At 39.2% G+C, this 27,267-nt stretch overlaps 1 protein-coding gene and 1 long non-coding RNA gene across 4 annotated transcripts; one reads left to right on the top strand and one right to left on the bottom strand.

The window, feature by feature from the left end:
* Nucleotides 1-760: 760 nt before the first annotated feature.
* pex6 (peroxisomal biogenesis factor 6) lies at nucleotides 761-15,244 on the top strand. Its single transcript, XM_010898580.5, has 17 exons — nucleotides 761-1,966; nucleotides 2,228-2,397; nucleotides 2,546-2,629; nucleotides 2,836-2,941; nucleotides 3,151-3,287; nucleotides 3,706-3,817; nucleotides 4,621-4,823; nucleotides 6,162-6,348; nucleotides 6,638-6,714; nucleotides 6,889-7,021; nucleotides 8,986-9,191; nucleotides 11,608-11,669; nucleotides 13,364-13,472; nucleotides 13,635-13,751; nucleotides 13,856-13,933; nucleotides 14,202-14,341; nucleotides 14,931-15,244. Exons 1-17 carry the CDS (start codon nucleotides 764-766, stop codon nucleotides 15,065-15,067), a joined length of 3,261 nt encoding a protein of 1,086 aa, XP_010896882.3. The 5' UTR covers nucleotides 761-763; the 3' UTR covers nucleotides 15,068-15,244.
* A 1,102-nt stretch (nucleotides 15,245-16,346) lies between these two features.
* On the bottom strand, nucleotides 16,347-26,218 carry LOC105026837. 3 transcript variants are annotated; one of them, XR_829227.4, is made up of 3 exons: nucleotides 26,112-26,218; nucleotides 22,946-23,093; nucleotides 16,347-17,048 (listed from the first exon to the last, which is right to left on the bottom strand). It is a non-coding gene; the product is annotated as an uncharacterized LOC105026837 (long non-coding RNA). The 3 variants fall into 3 exon arrangements; XR_829226.4 differs by lacking the exon at nucleotides 26,112-26,218 and adding an exon at nucleotides 24,225-24,623; XR_829225.4 differs by lacking the exon at nucleotides 26,112-26,218 and adding an exon at nucleotides 24,494-24,623.
* Between the last annotated feature and the right edge of the window lie 1,049 nt (nucleotides 26,219-27,267).

The raw sequence follows: 27,267 nt of genomic DNA, 5'->3' as shown, positions 1-27,267 counted from the left end.
ACATCTACATCTCTAATGTAAGGCTAATGACCAGTTAAGAAAAGGAATAATGGATCTAAATTGAAGGCTATTCAGCAATTTGGAATGTGGCCAATGGTATGGGTAGAGTAAAATGCCAGCAAAAATAGCAAATGCACAGTGTCCCTTGATTTGTTTGCATATAATTACTGTAGCCATCTCCTTGACATTTCCTACAATACATTCACTGCAGCATATAGAATAGTTTTTTTTATATAGGGCAATATATATTTCATATCCATTGAGTTACATTGTGGCCAATGGTATGGGCGGAGTAAAACACCAGCAACATTTGCAAATACACAGTGCCCCTTGATTTTTTTGCATATATTCACTCTATAAACTAGAGTCTTCTGAACATTTCTTACAATACATTCTCTGCGGCGTATAGAACAGTTTTTTTTATTATATAGGGCAATATGTATTTCATATACAGTAATTTGCATTGTTAAATAACAGGGTGTGGAATATTCAATAGTTTGAGCTTTGAGGCAATATGTATTCCATATTCTGTCATTGGCATTGTCTGAATTTTACCCTTGAAACGTGTTTTAACACCCACTTTTTATCGAAATTACTCTTAAATATGATCATATTTGAATTGTTGTCAATGTTTTGAGAGGTACATGTTCTCAAACAATTAATAAAATCAATTTATCCAAGTAATTCGTTGGTCTCTTTTTATTTTAAAAAATTCCAGATTTCCGTGACCCGGAAGTGTTTCTGTAATGTTGCTCAAACGCTAATGACGCTGATCATGGCAGCCCAGGTTGAGTTGTCATGTTTGGATTCATTTCCACCGCACTTAAATCCTTTGCACGTGCTTGTTTTCAAGTCACAACTTAGACATGCGTTTCCATGTTGCACTGAACCTGCGGCAACCCTTCTATTCACATCTCGAAAGCTTCAAACACTGGGGAGAACTGGTGTTTTGCTGTGCGTGCATTCGATGACAGAGGAAGAGACGCCAGGCTGTGCCGAAAATGGAAAGATATTGAAACTCTACATAAGTAATTTATTTCTGAAACACTATGGTATTCAGCAAGATACAATTGGAGTTGTGCGGCCAGTGTCACCGTTTGCCCTTAGCAAAGTTGTTTTAGGGGCACGAACAAGACAGAGTTCCAAGTGGGCCAGCTCGGAAAGGTTTTCCAATGGACTTCTTATATTAGCATCGTGTCAAGGGCAACTACTGCTGGCACGACAAGGGGACTCGCTATCACTGCCCTATCATCCTTTACTGGGGGATGACATATCTCAGGTGCAAACATTTCTGTCAAACTTGGTTGTGTTAGAGTGTACTCCTGTAACGCAGGGGATGGTAACTGTTAACACGACAGTGGTGGTCGCTGACTGCAGAGACCTCGCGAATCATGGCACATTGGAAACGTTGAATACGTTGGCTACTAGAAAGTTGACCTCGATATTTGTTTCAGATTTTGCACACTATGCGAATAGTCTTGACGCAGAAAACTCGTTACTTGACAACAAGCCAGCATTGGACTCTTGTTTCTCCGATGTGTTGCAAGCATTGGAGTGTAGGCTCGATATCAGTGTTGTCGAAATTCCTCGTTTATACGACCAAGAGATAATTGTGCTGGGGGAGAACCACGAGAGTGAAATCGATATCGACAGTACAGTTTTTGTAAGCAAACAGTTACTGCTTAAACTCGGGTTATTCAACCGTGAGTGGGTAGTAGTGTCGAGGTTTAACTGTTCTTCAGAAAAGGCAAAGACAAGTGCTGTGCAATTTAAGGATAACCCACATGCCAAAGAGCCTTCCAACGTTGTAGGAAGCACCCACCTCGCATATGTAGTTGTGGCAGATTTTTGCAAGTGTTCTGAGTTAGATCTCCAAAACAACGTTGGCTTCATATCTCAAACGCATTGGTTCAACTTGTCAAATGGAGAGCCAGTTCCAGTCACCAGCCGAGCTGTAAAAATAAAGGTAATTAGTATTTATTACATTTTTTGTTTTAAGGTAACCTAGTGTTGTTTAACATCCTCTAGACCTATTTACATCCAGGTTTTCATTGCAACCCTAAACTGTTTTCTCATTTATAAACCCTATACACGTTCCAGGAAATGTGGACTGCCCATATACCCTCTGTTAAGTCCTGGGACATCTAAGCAACCACAAATGATCTTCTCGTAACAATGTTTTGGTTTTGTGCCCAATTATATGCTGTGTTTCTATGAATTCTTTCAGAGATGGAATCTAGGCTGTTCTCAGTCAGGTCCTCAAGTTTCTGAGAGTCTTTCTCGATCAGCATCACCGCTTTTCGCCAAAGAACTCCACATTGCTACAGTCATCTCCCCAGAGTACAGTTATCATGGTCCCTTTGATAGTATCCTCTCTGAGCACTTTACTATTCCAAGGTTAGTGAAATGCTTTGCCTTTGTGCACTAATGCTTTGGTTTTAGTAAATACTTGCCTTCCGTGTCTTGCCTTTTAGATTAGTCTTGCATGCGCCATGCATTTTTTCACCTTTTGATCTTGGCTAATACTGTTATTCTTTTCCCCCAGGTTGGTGCAGCTGGGGGGACTTTTGGGCTTACCCACAAAAGGGCATCCTGGTGTCTTGGAGAGCAACTCTGAGGGAATCACAAGGTGACCATACTTTAATAAGCAGACCAATATGTACACTTATTTCACATTTTCACTCTGCACGACCGTCTGAGATTGGCCATAGATGTTCTGCTTTACTACGTTAATATCAGGAAATTGCTTCCTGATGTAATATCTCTCTGCTTTAAGTCAAATCAGCATTGATTTGATTGTTGGATATATTGTGACACTTGTTTCTCTCTACTCAGGTGGCCTGTTGTGTATTTCAAAGTGAAAAAGGTCTGTGGGTTTACTGAGGATGACAAGGACTGTGGTCCTTATCTGGCAGACACTGTCCACACAACTCTATACATGGTACTTAATGACATGGAGGGCTCATTTTGAAATGTATACTTCACTGCTTTGAAAAATGCAACCTTCTTGGGAAGTAAACATGACCCATTGTTTTGCACTGCCACAGCTGTCACCAAAAATGACAAGGTTTTCCCACTGGTTTCTTCTGAACGTTTATGACACACCTTCTCTTCATATTCTCTGTTCATGGATGCTGGCTCTCTTTTTAGGGTGGCTCCACCAATAGCCTGGCTCCCTGTTCCCTGGTTGGCGAGGAGCCTTCCCTTTGGACCAGCCTGTCTCCACCAGGGCTTTCCAGTGCAGTTGACCAACTATCCACTATCATTCAGCCCCATTTGAATGACAGGTTAGTGTTCAAATCAGCACTATGACATCTTGCATTACAAGGTTAAAAGTATCAAAATGTATGTTGCCAAGAGGGTCTGTATAAATCTGACAGTGAAAAAACATGTTGGCAAAGGAGAGAAACTGGTGTGAGGGAACAGGATCACCTTGGTAAAACCTCAGCCAGTGACAGGGTATGTAGGTGTGTAAATGGCAAACATATCTCTGAAATACAATTCTGTTGTCAGAATGCATCTTATATCAGTACATTCATAACAATCTAAATCTGACCTGACACTAAAGACCTACTGTACAGTATTCAATATGTTAAGTGCATGGAATTAAATATATTCAGTGTAACAAGATACTACTGTATGTGGATGATCCGCTGGCCACACAACTTTATGTTTAGTGATTTGTCTGTTGCTGCTGACTTTAAGCTCTGCTACTCTGACGAGCGTGTGCACCGCCCTCGTTGTTGGACCAAGTGGAAGTGGCAAATTCACCACCGTCAGAGCAGCATGCCGGAGACTGCATCTACACCTAGTGAAGGTATCTTTAACCCTTGTGCGCCCCTCAAATTTACTACCCTCTGGACACCTTCGTGAACAGAAATGTACACCTACAATAAACTGATATAAAATATTTATACATGAATATTTTTTTCTGCTTTTTTTCATAAATCTCTTAAACAACTTGAAACCTGCTCAAAACAAACATTCAATAATTTTCAGGATTTTAACTGTTTAAATGCCAGTTTGATTGTTTGAATTACCTCGTTATTTATTACAAAAAATCATTAAAATTTTTATATTTTCCATATAATAAATAGTAGGGGCGTTGGGCTTTGGTGGTGATTAGAGTCTTGGATACGTCAAAGATTAGTAACAAAATTGATTTGATTGCATTAGTATATTTTATGTAGTGTCAGATACCTCTCTGGATACCTTCATGGACAAAAATAACCCATTGACTTCCATTAAAAACATAATTTTAATCTCACTGCCATTTGAGTATAAAACCATGCATTCTATAATGTAAGCATTTCATTTTGAAGGAAAGTGGTGATATTTGAAATGTTTATTGTATTCCACCACACACAAGCGTGCACACACATACACGCCTATATTACCAACAGGGGACTATCAGGCTACACTGACACCAGTGTAGTCTGCTCGTGCACACTCACACACTTATTTTTTGTACTATTGTAATATCTTTTCTTTCATGTTGATATTGCATTTGATGACAGCATTGGGAGGGGTCTCAACAAAATATGTGGTGAACAAGCAGTGTACAAGAGGACATCACATCATACTATATTTTTAGGTCACCCATCTCTCTCCCCCACACAGGTGGACTGCGTGACGCTCTGTGCCGACACGGCCGCCGCCTGCGAGACCAAGATGAAGTTGGCCTTCCAGCGAGCAGAGTCCCACTGGCCATGCGTTCTGCTCCTCAGGAACCTGCAGCTGCTCGGGCACCCCAGGGACAGCACAGAGGAGGATGCCAGGGTCACGGCCGCCCTGTGTGAGCTCATGCTCAACTGCCCTCCCAGGTACCCGACCTTTCTAAAACTAAGACACTATCCCAAATTAACTTTTAAGCCCTGTGCACTTTCAGGGATTGGAGAGATTTTGAGTGGTATACATAGCTCCGGAAAATAGAGACTTTTCAACTTTTTTGGAAAAGTAAGAAAAAGGTGCTGTGGTCTCTTAATTTTTTCCGGAGCTGTATTATGGAAAATTAAACACCTAGCCTATGATTGTGCAAGCTAGTGTTTTTTTTACCAGATTGCTTCACCTGTCAAGTTATCTCATCTTGTTTCATAGCTCCACATGTGCATTGGGTATGGGGCTTAGGGCTTGTTTTGAGGTTGGGCATGTTTGGATAATGACTTATTAATAACAGAATTTATTTATTTGGATTTACGTTGTCTTCTGGTTTCTCAAAACACGCATGATGAACTTGCGTGTTAATAATGTCAAATTTGTCTCATTTCTGAATGATCAGTAATTCAACAAGCAACATATTTTTTCAATAGAACTCATAGACACATACGTTTCGTAACAAAATGTATTTATTTTATAAGGGAACAGAAATTTTTATATATCACAGATACAGGTGACATTGAAGAAATGAAAGGGTGATTTTCTATTAACTCACTCTGCAAATGGACAGTTTATTATACAGATACTCAAGTTTGTATCTTGCGTTACCAGAAAGCAAGCTTATTGTCACATGCTATTTGTACCACAGAAATATGAAAGGCATTGACTATATTATTATTCTACAGTCAAGAATTATGAGATGAAATTTAGAACATAATTTTCCTGCCTTATACACTGTCAGATGCTATTATGAATAGCTCCATTTACAATTCACATTCAATACTAGATTCATCACTTGCCATCAGTTTGGGAATAAAACCATCAATACATATAGTTACTTCTACCTGTTATATAGGAGTGGGGTGAAGCAATTCCTTCTTGGTTAGACAGGGATCCATGGTAATGGCTTCAGATGTAAGGATACAGTTGGAAGGGCACAGGGTATAATTTAGCGTCAGATCTGATTTCAAAAAATATTTTCCTACTATTCCCTTACCAATCTAGTCTTAGGGCCATAGTACTGCCTGTGTCTAAAGCAAGAATGAGGGGACTACACCTCAATGCAAACAAACTGGTAGAATAGAAAGTTGAATTGGGAATGTCTCTCGGCACTCAAAAATATTTAGAACATCAACTTCAGATGTCTTCTGGTCGTTTGTGGGGCTTAGCGAAGGTTTCATAAGCTCTGAGGCTATGAAATTTTGTACCATTTATTAGTGACTGTGTCTGCAAGGGGGGGAAAAAAGAGCTGCATAAATGCCACAATGTGAACTGATCTCTCTCAGTGTGGTAGTAGTGGGGACGGTGAGTAAACCCCGGGAGCTGTCGTCAGACGTCACCGCGGCCTTTATCCACCAGGTGTCCATAGAAAGCCCCAGCGAGGAACAGCGCTGTGCCATGCTGACCAGCCTTACTGAGGGATTGCCGCTAGGGAGGGACGTCAACCTGGCCAAGCTGGCCAAGCACACTGCGGTACGACCCACAGCGCACATGTTTGCTCATGCTTCTTTTACAGCAGTCCAATTTTGTTTCTCGGATGTGTGCCCTTGCTTACGTTTCCCTGGACGTGTTAATGGCACCAGGTTGGTTTAGACACAATTTGAGAAGCTGTGAGTTTAGTCGCCGTGCATCATGTTCATTTTTATTTGTTCTGGCTTCACATGTGAATTGAACCTACGCCCATGCTGTTGTAAGTTTCATGCTCCTACTATCTGAGCTGCACAGAACCGGTTTATCCTTAGTTTCCCCTCTCAACTCACAGGGTTTTGTATTGGGGGACCTAAGTGCACTGCTGATCCAGGCTGGTAAAGCTGCCCACCGAAGGCTACTCAAATGCTTGTGAGTGGTCCACACACAATGAACCTTCCGATTCCTCTGAATTTCTGCTGGACTGTACCAACTGTATGCGATGTGTTTTTCACATTTGAATTCAGTTCTGTTCCTGGTGAAATATATTTCTTTCAATATTTTCTTTTTTACTACTTGATAATTTCAAGAGGCTCTTGTGTTTAGTTTTCCAGATGGGGCCAGTATGCAGGAGGAGGAGGACCTGTGTGCCTGTGGTGTAACCGTCCTGGCACAGGATTTCACCAATGCCTTAGAGACCCTTCAAGACGCCCACTCCCAGGCCATCGGAGCCCCAAAGGTAAACATAAATTGTTTTCCAGTCACTGCAGATAAAGGGATGGACAACTTTTGAAGTAGATAAACATTTTAGACGTTTTTCTTTTTTTGCCGCACCGTGTATGCGGAGCCAGCTTAGAAGAGCGAATGTCTCTGACGTGAGTGAGCGAGCGCCTGCCCGCCCCTTGTTAAATAGCGTAGTGGTTAGAGACGCGGGCTCCTGAGCAACAGGTCCCGCTTTCGAATCCCATAAGTCTAAACACATTATGCCTGAGGTTCAGGACAGACAAAACGTTGCTGGCTACGACCCTATGTAGCTGCGTAATAGGAAGCCTGGAATAAAACAGTTCTGGTGGATATTAGGATTTTTTCAGGACAGACAAACACTTTGCTGGCTACATGATTCTCTCGTCTTTTCACTTGACAAAAATTCAGTTATCGTCACCTATGTTGATAGATACTGTATCAGTGTCATACACAAATGGGTAACTAGCTGTTAAAACGGCCAGTGGCGAAAGGATTTGTGACTGTTTCTGGTGCATCCGTACATGCATTTTGCTGGCTTAACATACAGTAGTTATTATATAGTAAGTTTTAACTGAAACTGTATACGGTTATATTGCGACTCTTTCTGGCATGGAAAAGTTTATCTTCAGTCTCGCTAGCAATTGCTCAGTTCTTATGATTATTCCTAGGAATTTAGTAGATACTAGTAACCCTATTACTGGCTAATAAGCTGTTAAACTGGCCAGTGGCAAAAGCAATACAGTTCATGGACGCTATTTGTGGTGGAGGTAAACGTAATATGAAAAGTTAGTCAGTTTAACACAATCCACAATGGAGTCTAGCAACTGCTGAAACGTGTCATGCCGTGACATAGTGGTTAAAGACAGTGCCTCAGTTTGATCTAAGTTTGAATCTGTTGAGAGCAATGCCATTTATTAATTATTTCTGAGATTCCACGACTCTCTTGTCTTTTCACTTGATGAAAAAGTTAGTTATCGTCGCCTTTTTTGATAGTTACTGTATAAATGTCATTCACTAATGAAAGTAAAAAGTACGTTGTTTGCCATGAAAGAAAAAAATATGTTCTTATGCCATGAAATGAAATAGCTTTTGCAGACTCTGTAGCCATTGCTTAATTATTATGACTATTCAAGTAAGTTAGTAGATACCGGAAAGCTTATTATGGGCCAATACGCTTTTAAAACGGCCAGTGGCAAACGCCATACATAGACGCTATTTGTGGTGGAGGTAAACTTAGTAAGAAACGTTAGTCAGTTTAACTGTATCAATGTCATTCACGAATGGCCAATTAACTATTAAAACGGCCAGTGGCAAAAGAGGATTTGTTCAGGATATACAGATGCCTGGTGTCAGTATAGACAAGAGGCTATACTGACAGCCAGCAAATGTACAGCTCCATGGTGTAGTGGTTAATGACACAGCCTTTCATATGAGTGACCCAGGTTCCAAGAGATGGATGCTCGAGATGGCATCACTTTCTATTGCCAGCTGAACTAGGCTTGTGTGGTTTCTTGTTTTTATAGAATGTACATTATCCGTTCGTAGAATCACTATCACACCTCAGCTTAAATTTTGGGGGCCAGTTTTGGTTTGACTGCTCTTGTACAACCACTCGCCAACAATCCCCAACTGCATCTTTTAAATGGGGCCCATAGGGTAGTTTCAATTCTTGACTCTTTGCTGTGCATCTGAAAGGTGTGGATTGCTGCAGGGAGACTCTGCCGTGGTTGCTCTAGTAAGTGAGTGTATCTTCAGATACCTTTCAACTGAGACTTTGGGTCACTGGCCTGGTCCAAAATACTTAATATTTGGTTACACCTATCTTTTTTCTTTTAACAAAAGACCTTGGGTAGGAGATTGGACTTCAGCCCATATTTAGCTTGCTCAGGTGGAGACTCCTGGCGCTGATCAGCTGCTTATGGTGGTGAAGTGTTGCCTTCCCTGTGTGTGTGCGGTCAGATCCCCAGTGTGCGCTGGCAGGATGTGGGTGGCCTGCAGCTGGTGAAGCGGGAGATCCTGGACACGGTCCAGCTGCCCCTGGAGAGGCCCGAGCTGCTGTCCCTGGGCCTGCGCCGCGCTGGCCTTCTTCTCTATGGCCCCCCCGGCACGGGGAAAACGTTGCTAGCCAAAGCTGTCGCTACCGAGTGCTCCATGACTTTCCTCAGGTAGGAGGCCACCAGAGGTGACTGGATAGAACGTGTGGAGTAGGACGTACATTCTGTTTTGCCACAGAATAAAGCATTTTTTATTGAATGATTTTAAAGTGCTTTTTTCTTATTAGCTGTTTTATGGTCATCTTATGATATCCTGCCCAGCCAAGTTCCTGACCAAATGCATTGACTTTCCTTTGCCAGACCATTCTCCAACAAGCCAAACTTTGTTAACCAACATTACCCATAAAAGGTTTTTGTGTATTTTCAGTCAAGGATCAGTGTTTAAATTGGAATTTCCTGTGCTAAAAAGCTACATTGGATCTCAAATGTATTTACCCCTGTGTATATTGTTACAACATAAAATCTAAAATGGATTTGATCAGGGCTTTTTGTGACTGATCAACCCCCAAAAAGTGTTGAATAAAACAAACTAAATCTAACCTTCACCCCAATGCTATGACAAACCTTAATGAGCTGTGGTGTGAACAATGGTCTTTAGAAATCAGGCAATTAGCTGAACCTATGTGCTTGATTTCAGATTAAACGCACCTGGGAAGTCCCGCTGTTGGTTAGTACTGTACAACAATTATCGAGAATACACACAATGTTGAATCTGTCCAGAACAGGTCTTCCTCTGAAAGAGGATCCAGGCTTGAAGGGCACTAGGCAGGGAGCCCACCAATAAGCCAATGGGAACTCTAAAGGAGTTACAGGCTTCTGCAGTCAAACTGGGCGAGACTGGGCATACTGCAACAATACACCAAATAATTTACCCAAGTGGCATTTATGGGAGAGTGGCAAAAATAAATCCATTGTTGAAAGAGCTCGCATTAACTCTACAGTCTGCCAGAAGACTTGAGAAACTGCGACCAAGTGGAAGAATATACTGTGTTCAGCTAAGACCAAAATAGAGCTTTTTGGCCTCAACACTAAGTGCTATGTTTGGCACAAGCCTAACACCTGACATTTTGCTGAGAACCCCATCCCTACTGTGAAGCATGGATGAAAAGAAGATGAAGATAAAGGACAAAATGAATATAAAAAAGTACTGAGAAATCCTGGAAGAAACAAGGGAATTTGTATCTTTCAGCAGGGCAGTAACCTCAAACATACAGCCAAAGCCACACTGGAATGACTTAAATACAACATCTGAATGTCTTCGGGTGGCCCAGTCAAAGCCCAGGCCTCATTCCAATTGAGTATATGTGGGAAGAGTTAAATTGCTGTTCAACAAAGGTCCCCATCCATGTTGACAGAGTTTGAGCAATTTCTGTTTATTTCGAAAATGCTGTGTGACTCACAAAATAGACTAATGGCTGTAATAAATGCTGATCAAAAAAATTAAGGGAATACTTAAATCACACATCGGGTCTTGATTAACTAAATAGATTGAAGATCAAAATCTTTACTGTACCTTGTGTAATTTGTTGAGTACAAAATGATGTTGTAATGGTCAATTGAAACCAAAATCACCAGCCACTTGAGGGCTGGATTCAAACTTACACCAAAAATCAAATTAAATAGTTGAAATCACTGGCTGTTCCAACTTGCGTGAATTTCATCATGGCAACTCATAATGTGATTCAGTAGTGTGTATGCCCCCCACGTGCCCAGCTCCTGGGCAGTCAGGGACATAACATCCCAGAGGTTCTCAATTGGATTCAGGTCTGGGGAACGTGAGGGCCTGTTCACACAATGGAGCAGATAGCGGTCCTGCTGCTGGGCAGATGCCCTTCTACGACCCTGTCTCCTCGTGTCACAGCCCATCTCCTGGTATCTCCTCCATGCTCTTGAGACTGTACTGGGAGACGCAGCAAACCTTGTGAAGGCATGTATGGATGTGTCATCCTGGAGGAGCTGGACTACCTGTGCAACCTGAATGGGCTGCAGGTACCGCCTCATGTTACCAGTGACAAGGACTCTATCAATATGCAAAACTAGAGAAGAGTCAGTCAGGGAGGATAAGGAGAGCGCAATTGTCTCTAGCCACCACCTGCAAAACCGTTCCCTTTTTGAGGGATGTCTTGCTGTTGCCTCTCCAGTGCACCTGGAAAGTTGTCACAGTCATTTGTACCAAAACAGGTGACATTGATTCACAAACGCTTATGCTTCCTATCTGGGCAGATTGATATCCCTGAACTTTAATTTACTTGGTGTTATACTGTGATGATTACATTCATTTAATTTTTTGGAGTGTTTTTATGCAATCAATAATCTTCTTTTGTATTTAAAGTAGAACAGTTTTACTTTTCACTTTGACATTATGGATTTGGATTTCAGGTCCAAGGGAAGGGGGGTGAATATTAGAGCCTCTAACTAGCTAAGACCACAAGTCAAACACTGCACATGCTAAAGCTAACTAACAGCATAAATTCTGCAGAATGGCTGTGCTTCATTTCTGATGGATTTTTATTTACTTTTCGTTTAGTGTCAAAGGCCCAGAACTCATCAACATGTACGTGGGTCAAAGTGAAGAGAATGTGAGAGAAGGTAGGTGTTAGTGCTAGTGTTTATATTACGCTTTGCAAGCAGATGGCTGTTTAACTTCCCTGGGCTATGTAAGTCAGGTTTTTATCGTTGCATACAGTTTAGTCCAATGTAGACCTTCCTGCTTCTGTATACTTTAAATCTAGCCCTAATTCAATACATCAGTCAGCTGTCGCTAGGTTTTTATAAAATAATAAGAAAAACAGTGAATAAAGTTACACCATCAGATGTTTTTGGTATCCAGGAGCGCTTCTATAAGTGAAAGTTATCATGGTAATCTATAAGCACATAAGCATATTATCAGGTGAATGCCAGTCAATTATTTTGAAGGTAATTGACTTCTACTTTTTGCCGGACCCCGTAAGCGGAGCCGGCCAAGGAGAACGAGTGTCTTGTGAGGGAGAGGAGTGACCAACCGGCCCTTGTTAAATAGCGTAGTGGTTAGAGACGCGGACCTGCAAGCAATTGGTCCCTTGTTTGAATCCTGTCACAGTCAAAACTAATTATTTGTTAGGATGTGCTCCTGATAGACACATGTCGCTGGATACAGCCTTCAGTAGCAGTGTTATAGTAAGCCTAAAATAAATATATTGCAACTATTTCTGGTGGATTTTCAAAGTACACATCCGAGCATGCTTTCTGGGTCAGGATGGACAGAAACTTTGCTGGCTATAACCTTCAGTAGCTATGTTATAGTTACCCTAATATAAAACTTTTTATATTGAGACTATTTATAATGGATTTTCGAGGTTTGCATCCTTTTTGGGGTAATATAGGCTAGATCAAAGCCGCTTGGGCAGTTAAAGAGTAGGGGTTTCCATGATTCGCTCGTCTTTTCACTTGATGAAAAGGTCAGTTATCCTCACCTATATTGATAGTTATTGTATCAATGTCCTTCACGAATGAGGAAACAAAAGTTTTTGTGCCATGAAATAGCTTTGGCTGTGTAAACTTAATATTTAATCTCGCTAGAAATTGCTAATTCTCATGACTATTCCACATAGTAAATTGGTAGATCCTAGTAAGCCTATTACTGGCTAATAAGCTGTTAAAACAGCCACTGGCAAAAGCAATAAATTTTATAGATGCTATTTGTGGTGGAGGTAAACTTAATAAGAAATGTTAGTCAGTTTTACACAATGCTTAATGGTGTCTAGTGAAATATTAAAATGTGGCGTGATGTTAATGCATGGCAAATGTATCTAATGTCGAGATGCAATACCGACACTGGGCAAACGTGAAGCGTCGTGGCGAAGAGGTTAAGGACACTGCCTCTCACGTGGGAGACCCAGGTTCACACAGCATTGGAAACCTAGCTTGGGAAATGTAATGGTGCTCAGTGAAACAATGTTGTTTGAAGATGTTTGTGGAATGTCCAAGATCTGTACTTCCTTTGTTTGGTCTGTCTGTTCCATTGTCTGAAAAATACTTATGATGTGATCAGATGACCTGCAATAGGACCTTCCTGTACAGAATGCTTTCTAATGAAATGGGTCTTCCATGGCCTATAGTGGTTCAGTTTTATTAAGCCGCTGCCTTCAAAGCACATGTACAGCTACATGTGTTAAGCCCTGGCTCACAGCTCTTTCAGAAACTCTATCCTCAATCATTTATTACTGTCTCAATAAAATAAATCATTAAAAAAGGACCCTAAATGCATATTCAGAATGTGTCTTTCTTCACTCTGTCCCATTCAGTCTTCTCCAAAGCTCGATCTGCGGCCCCCTGCATCATCTTCTTTGATGAGCTGGATTCTCTGGCCCCCAACAGAGGGCGCAGTGGAGACTCAGGTGGAGTCATGGACAGGTGCGTGAAAATGCCTATTTGCACAAATGTGCCTGAGAAGGATTTATTAATTTTACATTTTGGCAGAGATTAGAAAAGTATGCAGCATGAACAGAGGATCAGAGTTTAAGGGTAACTTCATCCTCTTCCTTGTTTTAACCTGTTTTCTGGTTGACTGTTCAGGGTGGTCTCTCAGCTTTTAGCTGAACTAGATGGCCTTCACTCTTCTGCGGACGTGTTTGTGATTGGAGCCACCAACCGGCCGGATCTGCTAGACCAATCATTGCTTAGACCTGGCAGGTGGGAGTCGAATGACTGCTAGTTTAGCCGATCCACGTGTCCTCAAAAAGTTGATGTTCTTACGGTATTCTTTTTTTATGTTTGACATAATTGTTTTCTTTCAGGTTTGACAAATTAGTATATGTCGGGATCAATGAAGACAAGGAGTCTCAGCTGCAGGTTTTAAAGGCTATAGTCAGAAAGTAAGTTGTAACCTGCAGAACAGGATTCCTGATTCTCAGTACTGCTGTGTATTTTTATTTATTTTTTTATTTCCAATCATGGCAGAAATAACATTCAAATGCAGACATGCTGCAAGCATATGGTATTTGTGCTGTATGTTAAAGATGCTTTTCTGAATTCTTGGCAACTGGTTGTTAAAGCAATGTGGTCAAGTCAAACATCCAGTCCAAAATGTGATGTTTTAATAGCCTTTAATTGAAATGGGTCTGGCTGTTTCTGTGAATTCAGGTTCAAGGTGGACCCTAGCATCAGTCTCCAGGATGTGGTGGAGCGTTGCCCTCCTCAGCTCACAGGGGCAGACATGTATGCCCTGTGCTCTGATGCCATGATGTCTGCCATCAAGAGGAAGATTGCACAAATAACTGATGGTAAGTTTGGGCTTTGCTAATGAACTATATATTCCTGTTTAAAAAAATGGAGGTGGGTAATGGGAGTCTACTAAACGTTAAGCTCAGTTGAAATTAAATGATAATTTAAATGTCATATTAATAAAAGAATCTGCTGAATTTTTTTATTTACTCTAATCTACAACCTCTCATCATTTAACAACAAATCACAACATGAGTATATCTTCAATTGGTGACACATGGACACAAATTATGAGAAGATACTAAATCATTTTCATAGGTTTTTACTTAAGTGTAACATTTGTGGCAATTATTCCTATGAATTTGTCATTCCACAAAAACTTAAACCATTATTAATGATGTACTTGAAATTATATAAAATACTTTTTTCATATACCATCCTTTCTAATTAGCCATGCCATACGCATGTCATATATTGTTTATAGCATAATAAATGACTTTCTCCATATTTACTGCCCAATTTCAAATGTCAATGACCAGTGCAGTAGGGACTTAGTCCTCACCCTTTCAAACTTGTCCTTCTCTCCTTCCATTATCACCTATTTTATCCTTTACTCTGACACTCTGTTTCTCTTTTTTTTACTCTCAGGTCTGGACAGGGAGGATACTCCTCTAATCCTTTCTGCAGAGGACTTTAACCAAGCACTGGATTGCCTTAAACCCTCAGTCTCGGAACAAGAGCTGCTCAAATATAAACTCATTCAGCAGAAACTCACTGCAAAATAACCAAGCCATCCGAGACTAGTGCTAAGCACAGGGCTAAGTTAATCTGTTCTGCACTACGTTACCCTAAATCCTCTACCACAAGTGGGTGTATTCCTCAAGAGTGTTGGCTCTGCCCCAAAACAAATGTATCTGCACTAATGGGTGACTGAGCTGTGTCATTAAGTTCAAAGGACCAAACTAGTACACAACCCAATAAATGCAAAGGCTTGTATCTGGATACAATTTGTACAGTTTGCAAAATGCACAATAAATCTAAATAGCCTGACTGATTTAGGTGAGCTTAAACATCAGAACTTGGAAGTTTATCAGCAGCAGGAAATGCATCTGAAATTTGAAATGAAAACCTGTTATCTTATTGGCCTTAAGGAGTAAAGTTGGGACATTTCTATATCTTCAGAGTGACATTAATGCTGCTGTTCTGTATGTTTTCCCCATTGTACACCCGCTAGATATTTTATATCAAATAATTTCAGAAAATACAAAGTTGACAATTGTGACAGGTATTCATCACTTAAATACAGATTACAAACACACATTTCAATAAAGCTACCACATTAACCCATGTATCTGGTCACACTTTATATTAAGTTGGCAGTTTATTGCTTAAGTAATCATTTGAAACAGCATGAGTAAGTATGAGTAACAAAACTGAAATTTCTCTGAGGTTTTGGTGAATTTCAATGTGTAGGATCCCAACAAAAGTTGATATTGAACTAGTACTTAGTTCAATCAATCTATTATATTTGACTTTTCCAATTTGAGCTTTTGTGCTAAAAATACAATTAATTACATTTATATATTGATAAATGTATATTTTAAATGGGACAACTTAGTATAAGGTGTTACCATAAATGTTTAATTTATAAAATTCAAAGATGGGTGTCAATGTCCAACTCAATTGATATTTTGTATTGTGTGACTTTTATGCCATCCCATGGCAGCAAAAACATGACAAAATGATTACAAAATTAGGACAAACAAAACATGAAATTGATCATTGTTTAAAAAATTTCTCTGCCAACATGGTCTTCTATAGTATACGTTGTCAAGCTATGTAAAGTAATGTGTATATAATGTAATTTGTAATTTGTTTAAATATGTTAATTAGCTGTGTGGGTAAAATAAAGTTTTTCCAAAATATCTCACTGTCTATATAGACATGAGTGTCATAAGCAGAGCATAAGCCATTGCTTTTTAATGATATCTGAACCTTTTTTCCCCTCTATCTCTATACTGTCTGCAATTTCAGATACTGTAGTTAAGAAATGCAGAGAAATATTTATTGCTTATCATAATTTTTCTATAATGTCAACGTTATGATTTGAGCACAATGAAGTGTTGCCTCATTGTTGGTACCCATTGGTAAATTGTTGACCTATAAATGCATTACCTTTTGTTTTTATTTCCCTTCAAAGTCACTTGGGTGTATTTACAGAAAGGTAAATGAATGGGTCAGACTTTTAATGTTGACTCTTTCCTTAGCACAGGGTTGCATGTCTAATGTGCCTCCGGTTACTGGGTACTTGCATCTGCTAGTAATGAAAAGGCACTGTTTTGTTATTCACTTAACCAAACACAGATTTGCTCATGTGAAACAAATAGTTATCTTACTTGAAAAGATCTATCCCAAGAACACAGCGATAGTCAGTCAAACTAAATGTATGCCACTGAATGAAAATAATGTACAAGTCACACTCATTGAATTATAATGAACCATAACAAATGTGTATTTGAAGAGATGTACAAATGGGGGATGTGGAAGAAGATCTCGATTAATCTGGGGGTCTAGATCTCTGTTGCCGATCCCTTGTTTTCACAAAAAACGCGGAACCCCTTTTCTGTGTGCTTTGGCTTTTAGTTCGTTGCTTTGACAGAGATTGAAAACGTAGTTCTTCCATGTCTTCGTGTTCCATGTCTAACTCCGGTGGGGAGATCCTCTTTGCCAAGACCTCAAGTGAAATGTGGCATTCGGTTGCAGGTACTGCAAGACAAAAAACATGTGGTTTCAATTTGATCATTTTTTGATTTTTGAAAGAAATAGTCAAGGTGACTAACAGGTCTACATAGTTTAATATTTATGAAATATGGGAACTTAAAGTATCAGTAGAACAATTAGGTGGTAGAAATAAAGGACCCAGGCTATTTCAATTTGAAATATGCTGACTGCTTGACATGAGGTAGGATATAAGATGTCCACTACATACAAATGTATGTAGGCCTGCAATGTTAGCCTATGAATTATTTAGGATCGTACATTTCTAGATGTTTGACAGAACCACATTTGCCCAAAAACAACAGGAGCAAGTAACTTAAAGAGAAAATATTCTTCATTAAAACTGTTGGGAAACCTCAGTAAGTTCTGAACAAAACCGGGTTGGCCCCAAAACTGACACCTGAGATACACTAGACTGAGCTAATGGCATGAGCCCATAACCAGACTGTCACTGGGTAAGATTGATTCAATTTACTGGATAATCATTGGATTGAATTTGGAAGATATGAGTGTGCTCTGCAGAATCACTCGTCTTCCTATTTACAATGTGTCCATCAGTGGAAAATAGTATTGTCGGAACGGCGTGTTTAGTGAAGGACTTAAACTCTTGACAATGGGTGTACTAAGCTCATAGGCTAGGCTACTGTTGAATGATTGCGATGTTCTACATCAGTTTCCAAACCGATGTGGCTTTTTTTTCTATAACTACATCCTCCTCCCATAAATCTAATATATCTCTGTTTCAGAGACATCACAATACTTTCTAATGTAGCTTTAACCGCAACTAGGGTATCCTACTCATTAGTTATTGAACATTTACTTGTGAAGTACTTACTCCGAGTTGCGTAACGTATCATATTCAGATATTGTTTTGTATTGTATCGAAACCGGAGCGGGCTCGACAAAAACGTGTTTCGTCGTCAAATGCATTAGCATAATCTCTATTGACTCTGCTTTTGAGAGGGTACGTAGGGGGTTACCTTTGTTAAGGACAATAGTTGGAGTGGCTGCAATGACATTGTGGTCGAATATGGGGGTTGTCGTTTCCCCAACAAACTTTCAGTATGTTGGTTCTCTCTGTACGATGATTGCCAGTTCAATTTCACTGAGTTTTGTTTGTGAATTGTGTTGTTTAGATTGCCGTTTTTCTGTTTTCTAACCTTACCCTTAATAGTGTAATTTGTAAGATTTCCACCAAACAATGTGTGGTGTGAATGTAATTATATTTTAAAAGGTATTGGGAAAAAATCACTTCCCTGAAGTGATTTTATGTAATGATTATCGTAATAATAATCCCAATTAAAAGTGTGTCTAAATTCTTCATTAATGTCATGATATGACATTATAGGGAATTGAATTTCTAATTAAATTAAGCAACATATGTAATTGTTCATGGCAAATTATTGTAGCAACACACATTCATTTGTGGCCTACCTTAGTTGTAGGGTACTAGTTAGCTTCCTAAACATGTTAGCGATTTAATTAGTTTACAGTAACGTCACATTGGACAGACTACCAAAAACTATTATGATGACACCGACCCTTGGGTTGGGTCGTTTGCCCACTTTGATGGAGTCATACTGAATAGACAATCAACCCCTGTTTCTTAACTTTTCTCTATCGGCAACGACATAAAATAATTGTTTGCCTAACTGGCCATAGTGTTTGTACTCCTAATAGCTAAAACGCAATATGTTTTTCTTATTTTGTATGAATGAATTGGCGAAGACGTCGGATTCTGTATTCACCGCCAGTCAAATTAAACGGGCTGCTTACCCGCAAAAAGGGGCGGGAGCATGACGCAAAGGCAACCGGCATGGGCTGTTCTCATGGCTTCGTTTGCAATGATTTCGTATTGTATGTTTTGGTCCTAGTTGTAGTGCAGCGCCCCTTTTTCCCGACCTTGGTGTTGAGCGTTTCCACCCCCCTTTGCATACTCTTCCCACCTCATACGTTAGCAAGACTCTGGAAGGAGTTAGCCATGGAATGCAAGCATCCAGCACCGTGTAAAACAAAAATCCCAAAGAAATTGGGATACACGTCTAGAGAAAACTATAATAAATATATACATCGCTTTCGAAACTTGGAGGAATACATGGACTTATTTGGTATTGAAAAGTGACGCTGAGTTGGCCATGTTTTTCATCGACAGGTTAGCAAGTTACTGAGAGCTGTAGCGAGCTACTTGTTAGTAATGATCAACCATCAATCAGTAGATAACGTTAGCAGCCATTTTGATGAAGAGTTGGTCAGGGGCTAATGCCTTTGAAAATGAGCAAATTTATTTGTCGGGACTTGGAAATACGATGACTTGCTAAAATAGGCAAATATGTAGTCGAACGCAACGTTGCCGTGACAATTTCATCAAAAAGAATAGTTAAAGAAAAAAGCTAACTACGCTAACGTTCGCTTTAAATGCTAACGGAGTTAGCTAGCTAGGAACCAGAGGCGTCGCTAGGATCACAATACATCCCCGCCCCGGACAGAAAGTACATGGTTTTGAACGTACACGCTAGAGGCCTACACTTTTACATTGTCATAATACGCGATTGGAATTATAGATAAATAGATATAGGGCTATTTTATTTATTATTATAATTTTTGTTCCATTTGAGATCCGGGGCTAACGACGCCACTGCTAGTAACGTTAGCTAATTCAAATGTGGTAAACTAGCCTCGTTATGGAGTACCAGAGCTGCCAAAATCAAAAATAAATTGTCTAAATACATTGTAATGATGTACATGCAACTAAATATAAATGTACACAAATGTTAGTTACATTTGTAAAACATGACATTAATTTGTACTTAAATATTTATTTTCCTAATTATTCTTTTCAGTATTTATTTCCCTATTCATTTATTGCTGTAATCTTTTATTTCTGTCTTGTCCTTAAGATAACGCAGGACTTTTAACAGTCAGACGCAGTACTCAAGCCCAGAGCGGCAGAAAGAATCAGACTGTGAAGACAGTGAGTACTTTGTTAGATCCTTGGGACATCCCCATGTTGCGTATGTGTAGGATATCGGCCAAGTGAATAGGCTACGTGTCTTTGCAGGTCTGTCCCAGGAGTTCTGGTGGGGTAAATTGATGAATTTCAATGCCACTGCATAGGACCAGACTCATAATTTAAGCAATCGTTTTTTCAGGTCTTGCTTAAACTACGAGCCTGGACCTATGCATTGGCATGGAAATCAACTCGTTATCCCTACCAGAACCCCCAGAGGAAACCCGCAAAGACGCACCTTTTTCTAGCCTATTCACTTGGACAAAACTTGGTTTTTCTATAGATTAGCCTAACTGGCATACATGTGCACTGGCCAACATATTACACACTTTCAAATATAGACGATCCATCACACAACCTTGGGGATGTTGTTATTTGGATGTTCCAACAGGTTTAGATCCATATATTAAGGGTTTGCCCTAACTTCATGCCTGTCAGTGATTTAACCTTTTTTTTAATCGTGATTATCAGTTTATAGAGAAATGCCTTCATCTATTCCTATACCTGATTAGACATTGAGTCATAAGTATCAGTGCAAGGAGTGGGTGATAGTTATCTGTTAGCTCAAACACAATACCTTTTCTTGCAAACACATATACCTTTTATACATCAGACATTACTCGTTCTAGACTGAGATGACATTTCTAACTACAATATTGGAAAGCAGAGATTTTGCACTAATGCTATTACTTTCGACATCAAACTAAATGTAGTTATCAGTTTAAACGTCAAGCTAAATGTAATCTAACATAACTAAGCCTCAAAAGTATATACCACTTAATTAACATTTGAAATCACTGTCATATTCAGTTAAGCCCAATTAGGTTATAAATTATCAGCGGTCTAATTGAGGCCTTCCTCCAAATAGATGAACACTACATGGGCAACTTTCTGGGTTAGCGTCTATATAGAACAAAATGTCAATGAGAGCCTAAATGTGAAAAAGGATTTAGCTATTGTATATGGATTCAGTAGACTCTCAGACTCAGAATTTGTTTCTACAATTCTGTTTCTACCCAACAGAGGGCTAAGTTAACTTTAACCGTGCACTGTTTATGTTATCAGTACTGAGCCATTGATCTTTTTCTATTGATTACGTTAAGGACCAACATAATAACGTTAATTTGCAACATATTAACGAGTCATTAAGGACCCATAGCACTGGGAATATTGTGATAGCGAAACATACTTGCGCCGATTTATGTTCTTACTAAACGTAATCGCGGTTTACAAAGTATTTACATATTAACATAATTCCTTAGAGGTACGGTAGAATTAAAAATGAGACTCCACCCTCTCAGAAATAAATTGATTTGTAAATGCCAGCAGCAGAATAACCCATATGTTAGCCCAGCCTGGTTGGCTAATCAACACCTAAATCTTAACTGGAAATGTGTGCTGTACAAGCCGTGGCAGGATTTTACAACAGATGAGCACAAAGTGATGAAAATCCTACTATTCAAATATTGTTTTTTGCATTTAAACAGCCATTTATTTCTCATATTCAAAAATAATATCGAAATCAGATATGGATTTCACAGCCCTAATGTACAGTTTTAGATGTCACAGCCCTAATATATCTGTTTAGATGTAATACAGGTGAACTGCAAATGTGATGCTCATAGTTTCTTTGTGAAAAAACTGTTACCACAAATAATTTCAGTAACTTTCACTTTTATTTCAGTGATAATACTTGAAATAATGGTGACATTGCCCCTTTTATCTTATTTAAGATATAATATAACTCTTGTGTGTGATGAACTATATTTTTTGTTGTTGATAACATATAAAGGTTTGTGTCCTGTCTGTCATAATGCTTAGTACCAGTAATTTATTTTGTGTAATCAGTTTACCGTAACCTTAATGTTATATATCATAATCTGTCACTACCCACCACAGCAAGCATTATCTAGCATGCACAGTGCTCATTCCTCTGGCAGTAGCTGGAGGAAGACCTGTAGCAGTACATGTTGCATTAGTTTCTGTGCTGCATTTTATGTTCTTGAATGGGGAATTGTCTTTGTCTTATTGTCAGTTTCATAACTTTTTACTTTTTATCTGTTCATCCTGCCAATTCAACATCATAGGAATGCAAACTGTTTAATACTATTATAGAAATAATAAATTTCCTTCATAAATGCAATAAGCAATGTGTAGAACTATCTAAAAGTTTTAAAAAATTTATTACCCACAATGCTCTAAGAAGAGTTCAAATTTGACATGTATATAACACAGATAAATCAAGTGTATTTTTATCAAATTGGAAAATGTCATTCTATTACCCAACTATAAGTAAGAGACAAGATTTTATGTATAATAACTTTATTTAATGAATATTAGATATACCTAAATATAATAAATAATCATAACTTGCTAAAACTTACTAATTTCATATTAGTATCTTTACTTAATAACCTATTATTTAACTGAACTCAAACATTAAGTGATATGAAATATTATTGACAAATGAGTTACTACCTCTTATGATTTGAGTTCTACTGACGTTTGAAGATGTTTGAGAGGTCACTAATAGTGACCGTGACTTTTTATAGTGTATAACACAATACACTTAAATTCTCTTAAGACTGTGTAGCCCCTTTGTAGTGTTATTTATATTAATGTTCCTAACATTCAGTTGTACATCTGAAATAAAATACAATTAAATATTACAAGCCTTATAGTAAGACATCGAAAACCATTTATCTGCTGTAAATAAAGGGTTATGCGCAATCCCCTTTTCACATTAATTTACTAGTAATGTTTGCAGTTGGTGGGCAATACACACACACAGCACTAATTTCCTTAGACCAAACACTCAAATTATCAGTTTTGATGGGGGGTGGTTGTTATTCTTACATGCAACACTATCCATATTTACCGCTTACGTGGCCTTTGCTACTTTTGTGCGCTTCATCCTTTTCCTCCGCATGAGGGTCACCTGAGGCCTCTTCAAGCCCGCAATGAGCAGAAGCAGTCTGGGCCGGGACTTGGTGAGCCAGCTTCTCAGTAGCGTCCCCTTGGGAAACCTGTGCAAGGAAGATGGCAACAGCTTAATCCAACAGTTTATACAGCATTTTTTTAGCATTACCTCGTTGGGAAAGACGGGGTGCTTATATTTGGCTTTTTTCACACCATTAATCTTGACTTAATAATTATGTCTGATTTATTGTCTAAGCAATACTATGTAAAAGAGAAATTGTCTTATATTCTATTTTCTCTTACAAACTTAACAGTATAAATGCTACAGATTCCAAATATCAGTTCAATACATTTAAAGAAATGGTCAAGAGTGTGCAGTCATTAATGACTACAGATATCATGAAAAACAGCCACAACTTTGCAGTCAGCTACCTTTGTGCCATTGGTTGTCTTAGTACATTTATCCTGCCTATAGGCCATATTGCAGGGAAATGAATTTGAAATGGCCACAATGGCACCTCATTTAATCTATTCATGTATTTTGGCTCCCTTGAAAAAGTACCATATGATGGATTTCATGAAGCCTTTCAGTTGAGACTAACAGGCATGTTTAGCATCTGATCTTCAGCCAAATATACGTTTGGTGTGACTTTAGAAGTGCATGTCTAAAAAAACAGTTTGGTACTGTCTTTGTTTAGTTAACAGCACAATTAACTTGTTTCTTCATATGAATATGTAAAGTATGTACTACACTAAAAAGGCTTTTCAACTCTGGTCCAGTAGAACTGAAATATGTATCTTTTTTTGTTTCATCCTTTGGACAAATTTTGTTAGACAAGTTCAGGTATTTCCCTCCCCCAAGTTTTGCAACAAAAATGTTTTGTTTGGGTCAATGAATACACATCTGTTTTCCCAGGAAGATTAAAAAAGTTGTTTTGGCCATCCAAGAGCGTAGGATAGCCCCTTTACACTATCAGACTGATTTTAACCTGAATTATTTACCTTTATGTAACTAAGACATTTATTTTTAACAAAATCTTTGATTCCTTATATACATACACAGTTATTACATTCTGAAACCTACATCAGACTTTTCTTGGCAAGAATCATAGACAAAAATATGTGCAATCCCTTCCATGCTATCCTTTTTAAACAATACACATTTTAAACAGTTGTAAACTTGGATGTTAAAGTTAACTGCTAACATGACCACACAGCAACAAACTACTGACACTCACAAGCAAATGTTGTACACGTCATCCATGTATCTTCCGAAATGTATGGCACCAAGTTATTTTGAAAGTTTCAATTCACCCTAAGCTATATGGCGGCAAACTACTGATGAGACATCTGTTCTGTCGTGGACTCTTGTGTTTCATGAGGTTATCCCGAACTACAACTAGTCTTGCCAAACGAAATGCCTTGTACCTAATAAAATGGCTTCTAGATTGCGTCACTTTTTTGCCTCATCCATAAATTAAGCCTGAAAATGAAACCAGAACAGTACCTCAACCAGTAACACTCCTCACCGAAGCACCATTGCAACAAGCCTCCTGAATAACGGGACCTTCAGATACAGAGCTCACATTCTTTGCTATTGCACAGTGGCAGTTGCGGGAGCACTGTTCACCACTGGTGTGCCCTTTAGCCCTTATATATGTCCAACCTCTAGCAGCCGCACCGAGTTCTGACTGCTGAGCACGATGGAAAATAGAAAACCTTCAATTGTTTAAATGTTGCTGGTTGAGCGCAGCTAAACTGGCCAGAGAGAAATCTAGCAATGTTTAGATGTGGTAGTGCCTTGCTGAAGCTATTGTTGTCCCTCTGCAGGCTTAATGTTAAATGTACCGAGGGCTACATTGTTTGTTCAGTTAACCCCCCCTTTTGCCATCACCACCTTTCATTAGCTTAAAAGAGGTATGATCAATTTCCTATTCGTCTTTGTCCTTCTTTCAAGTGGTTCAGTTTGTAGGTCAGGTGGCTTTAACTCAAAAGTAGTTTACTTTTTCCTTCAGGAGCCTCTTTAGATAAGATTGCTTGATTGTAGCACAGATGTAACCCCTTTAAATTGTTCTTGACCTCTTGCTGACCTCTTCATGACCTGTAAATCCTTGCATCATTCAGATTTCTTGTCCAAGCAAAAGTGGCTCTGGTTGGAGCAAGTGGCTCTGATGGTTTTAATGGTTTGTCCAATGAATGTCATAGTTGTCCTCATTTTTGGAAATTTGGCACTTTGGAAATCCTCTCTCAAACAGTAGTTGAGGAAGAAAAGCTCTTCCCCTTTCTTCACTCAGAACATTCCTTATTGATAACAGGTATTTCCTTATCTCTACATCCAGATTTTTATATTCTGCTCCGGTAGCGGCCTTTCACAACTTGCAAATGTGAGGACTTTGCTATTACACCAGTTTACAACCCAACCTCTCAACCCAAGAGCTGGCATCTTGGCTTTTAATAACTGACCGGTCACCGATGTCCCTTGAGTCCGGTGAGCCAGGTAACTTAGACATTCCTCTCTCCCATCCGCCCTGTAGCAACTAACAAGAGGAGCTCACACTTAGTGTTGCTACAAATCTTATGCACATTATCACCAACCAGGCAATACTCTGTCACCATTAGCAAAGAGTTATCAAAGGATGCAACGTATGCCTAATTGTTAGCCAAAGAACCATCCATCCAAAACATTACTCTTTTGGTTTATTTCTTCATTCATTTCCAAATACTGATGATAAAGAGATCAAGTGCAATTATAGCCAAAAGGTTGTTCTAAAATATCCAATGAAATTGATTTTCCAATAAAACTACATTCTCATAAAATACCATACCTGTTTGGTATAACCCCCCCAAGATGTAACATTCTTTCAAGTTGTTATCATTTGCCTTAAATGCATCAGGAGTTGTGAGGATATAGCCAAAGTACTAAACACTCCTGAGCAATAGTAGTGACAGGTTCAAGTATTAAAATGGAGGTGAGGAACCTTAAATGCTGCCATTAGTGTATTCACACCCAAGCCACCCCTCTTTAAAGAAACACATTCAACTTCTACTCTTATTTCAGCGCATGCCTTAAAGTATTAAAGTCCCAACCTGAGAAAGAATAACAAAATGAATAAAGCAGTCCTTACCAATTCACCCCACACATTTGTTAGGTTATGCCCCCCACGTCCCAGCAAAGGCACATATATGATCCTGATGGAGTTTTTTCCTCTCACACTAGAAGGTTCAACCAGGATGCAAAAACAAACCTGCTAAATAATAGGAGGCCATGAACTCCATGGGGGGAGGCTTTAAAAAGGAGGGTCCACTCAGCACTTCTCACTGCAAACGGCAACGGATGATCCTGTCGAGCCAGCCAATCAGAGGGCTGACCAGCCCCGTTGCCATGACATCCGGCACTTGACCAATATAAAAAGCACATGCGTTTAGACAATGTACAAAGAGGTCAGCCAAACTGTCATGTCACCACAATAAGTAGACACATAGTTGGACCACATAAGTTCAAATCCCAGTCTTTGCTATACCACCTATTTGTTTCCGGTACCTTTTATTAAGATGTGTTTCTTCCCGGTTCACTGTATGGTTTCAGCTAGAGAGAAGGCATGTTTTTCACTATATTGTTACAAACAGGGAAAATCTTTCACTAAAAGGTTCTCAAATATGGCTCTAACACAAAAAGTAGAACAGACACAGGATATTTACTACATGCCATGTTAAGGGATTTATCCTTTTTCAGTTAGCTGCACTTCTCAAAACATGATCAGGTTTTACACCTTATTAGTAGACCTGCATTCTTATTTATTTTTGTTATTATAAATCAACCTAATAGTGGGTACTGCTCTCTAGAGGGAGCTATGACTACTGCCAATACATTATGAATAGCAGGAAATGTCTTCAACCCAAGCAGAAGTGGGAGGGGTAGGACTGTAATGGCATGTTTAGTTTCTAGACTGCACTGCTCAGGATATCCCCCTGTTTGGGTACTGCAGAGGATGCCCAAGATGGGAAAAAAAAGGGGAAGGAGGAGGAGGGCTGGCCTGGCACTGCATTGCAGATCATCAAATATGGGAGGGGTGAGAGAAGAAGCTCTGCTGAAATTATATTTCCAGAGGGATGCTGAGGGATCCCCTGTTGTCGTTCAGCAGAATATCAAATAAACCTATCTATAAAGGCTGCTTTACTCACTGCTGTTTAGCATATTGAAATTAATTAGAATTTGTCTTCACAATACATTACTATGTATTGATAGTAAGTGGCTAATCATTTGGATTGTATTCTTCCATG

The sequence above is a fragment of the Esox lucius genome, chromosome 9, assembly GCF_011004845.1.
Source record: "Esox lucius isolate fEsoLuc1 chromosome 9, fEsoLuc1.pri, whole genome shotgun sequence".
NCBI classification, from domain to species: domain Eukaryota; kingdom Metazoa; phylum Chordata; class Actinopteri; order Esociformes; family Esocidae; genus Esox; species Esox lucius.
This window is presented reverse-complemented; position numbering and strand designations above follow the sequence as displayed.

Bases quoted from the DNA above. Each gene is read 5' to 3' on its own strand.
- pex6 (XM_010898580.5), top strand. From the start codon at position 764: ATGACGCTGATCATGGCAGCCCAGGTTGAGTTGTCATGTTTGGATTCA. The intron at 2,398-2,545 runs GTTAGTGAAATG...CTTTTCCCCCAG, and splicing joins GAGCACTTTACTATTCCAAG to GTTGGTGCAGCTGGGGGGAC. The intron at 9,192-11,607 runs GTAGGAGGCCAC...CTTTTCGTTTAG, and splicing joins TGCTCCATGACTTTCCTCAG to TGTCAAAGGCCCAGAACTCA.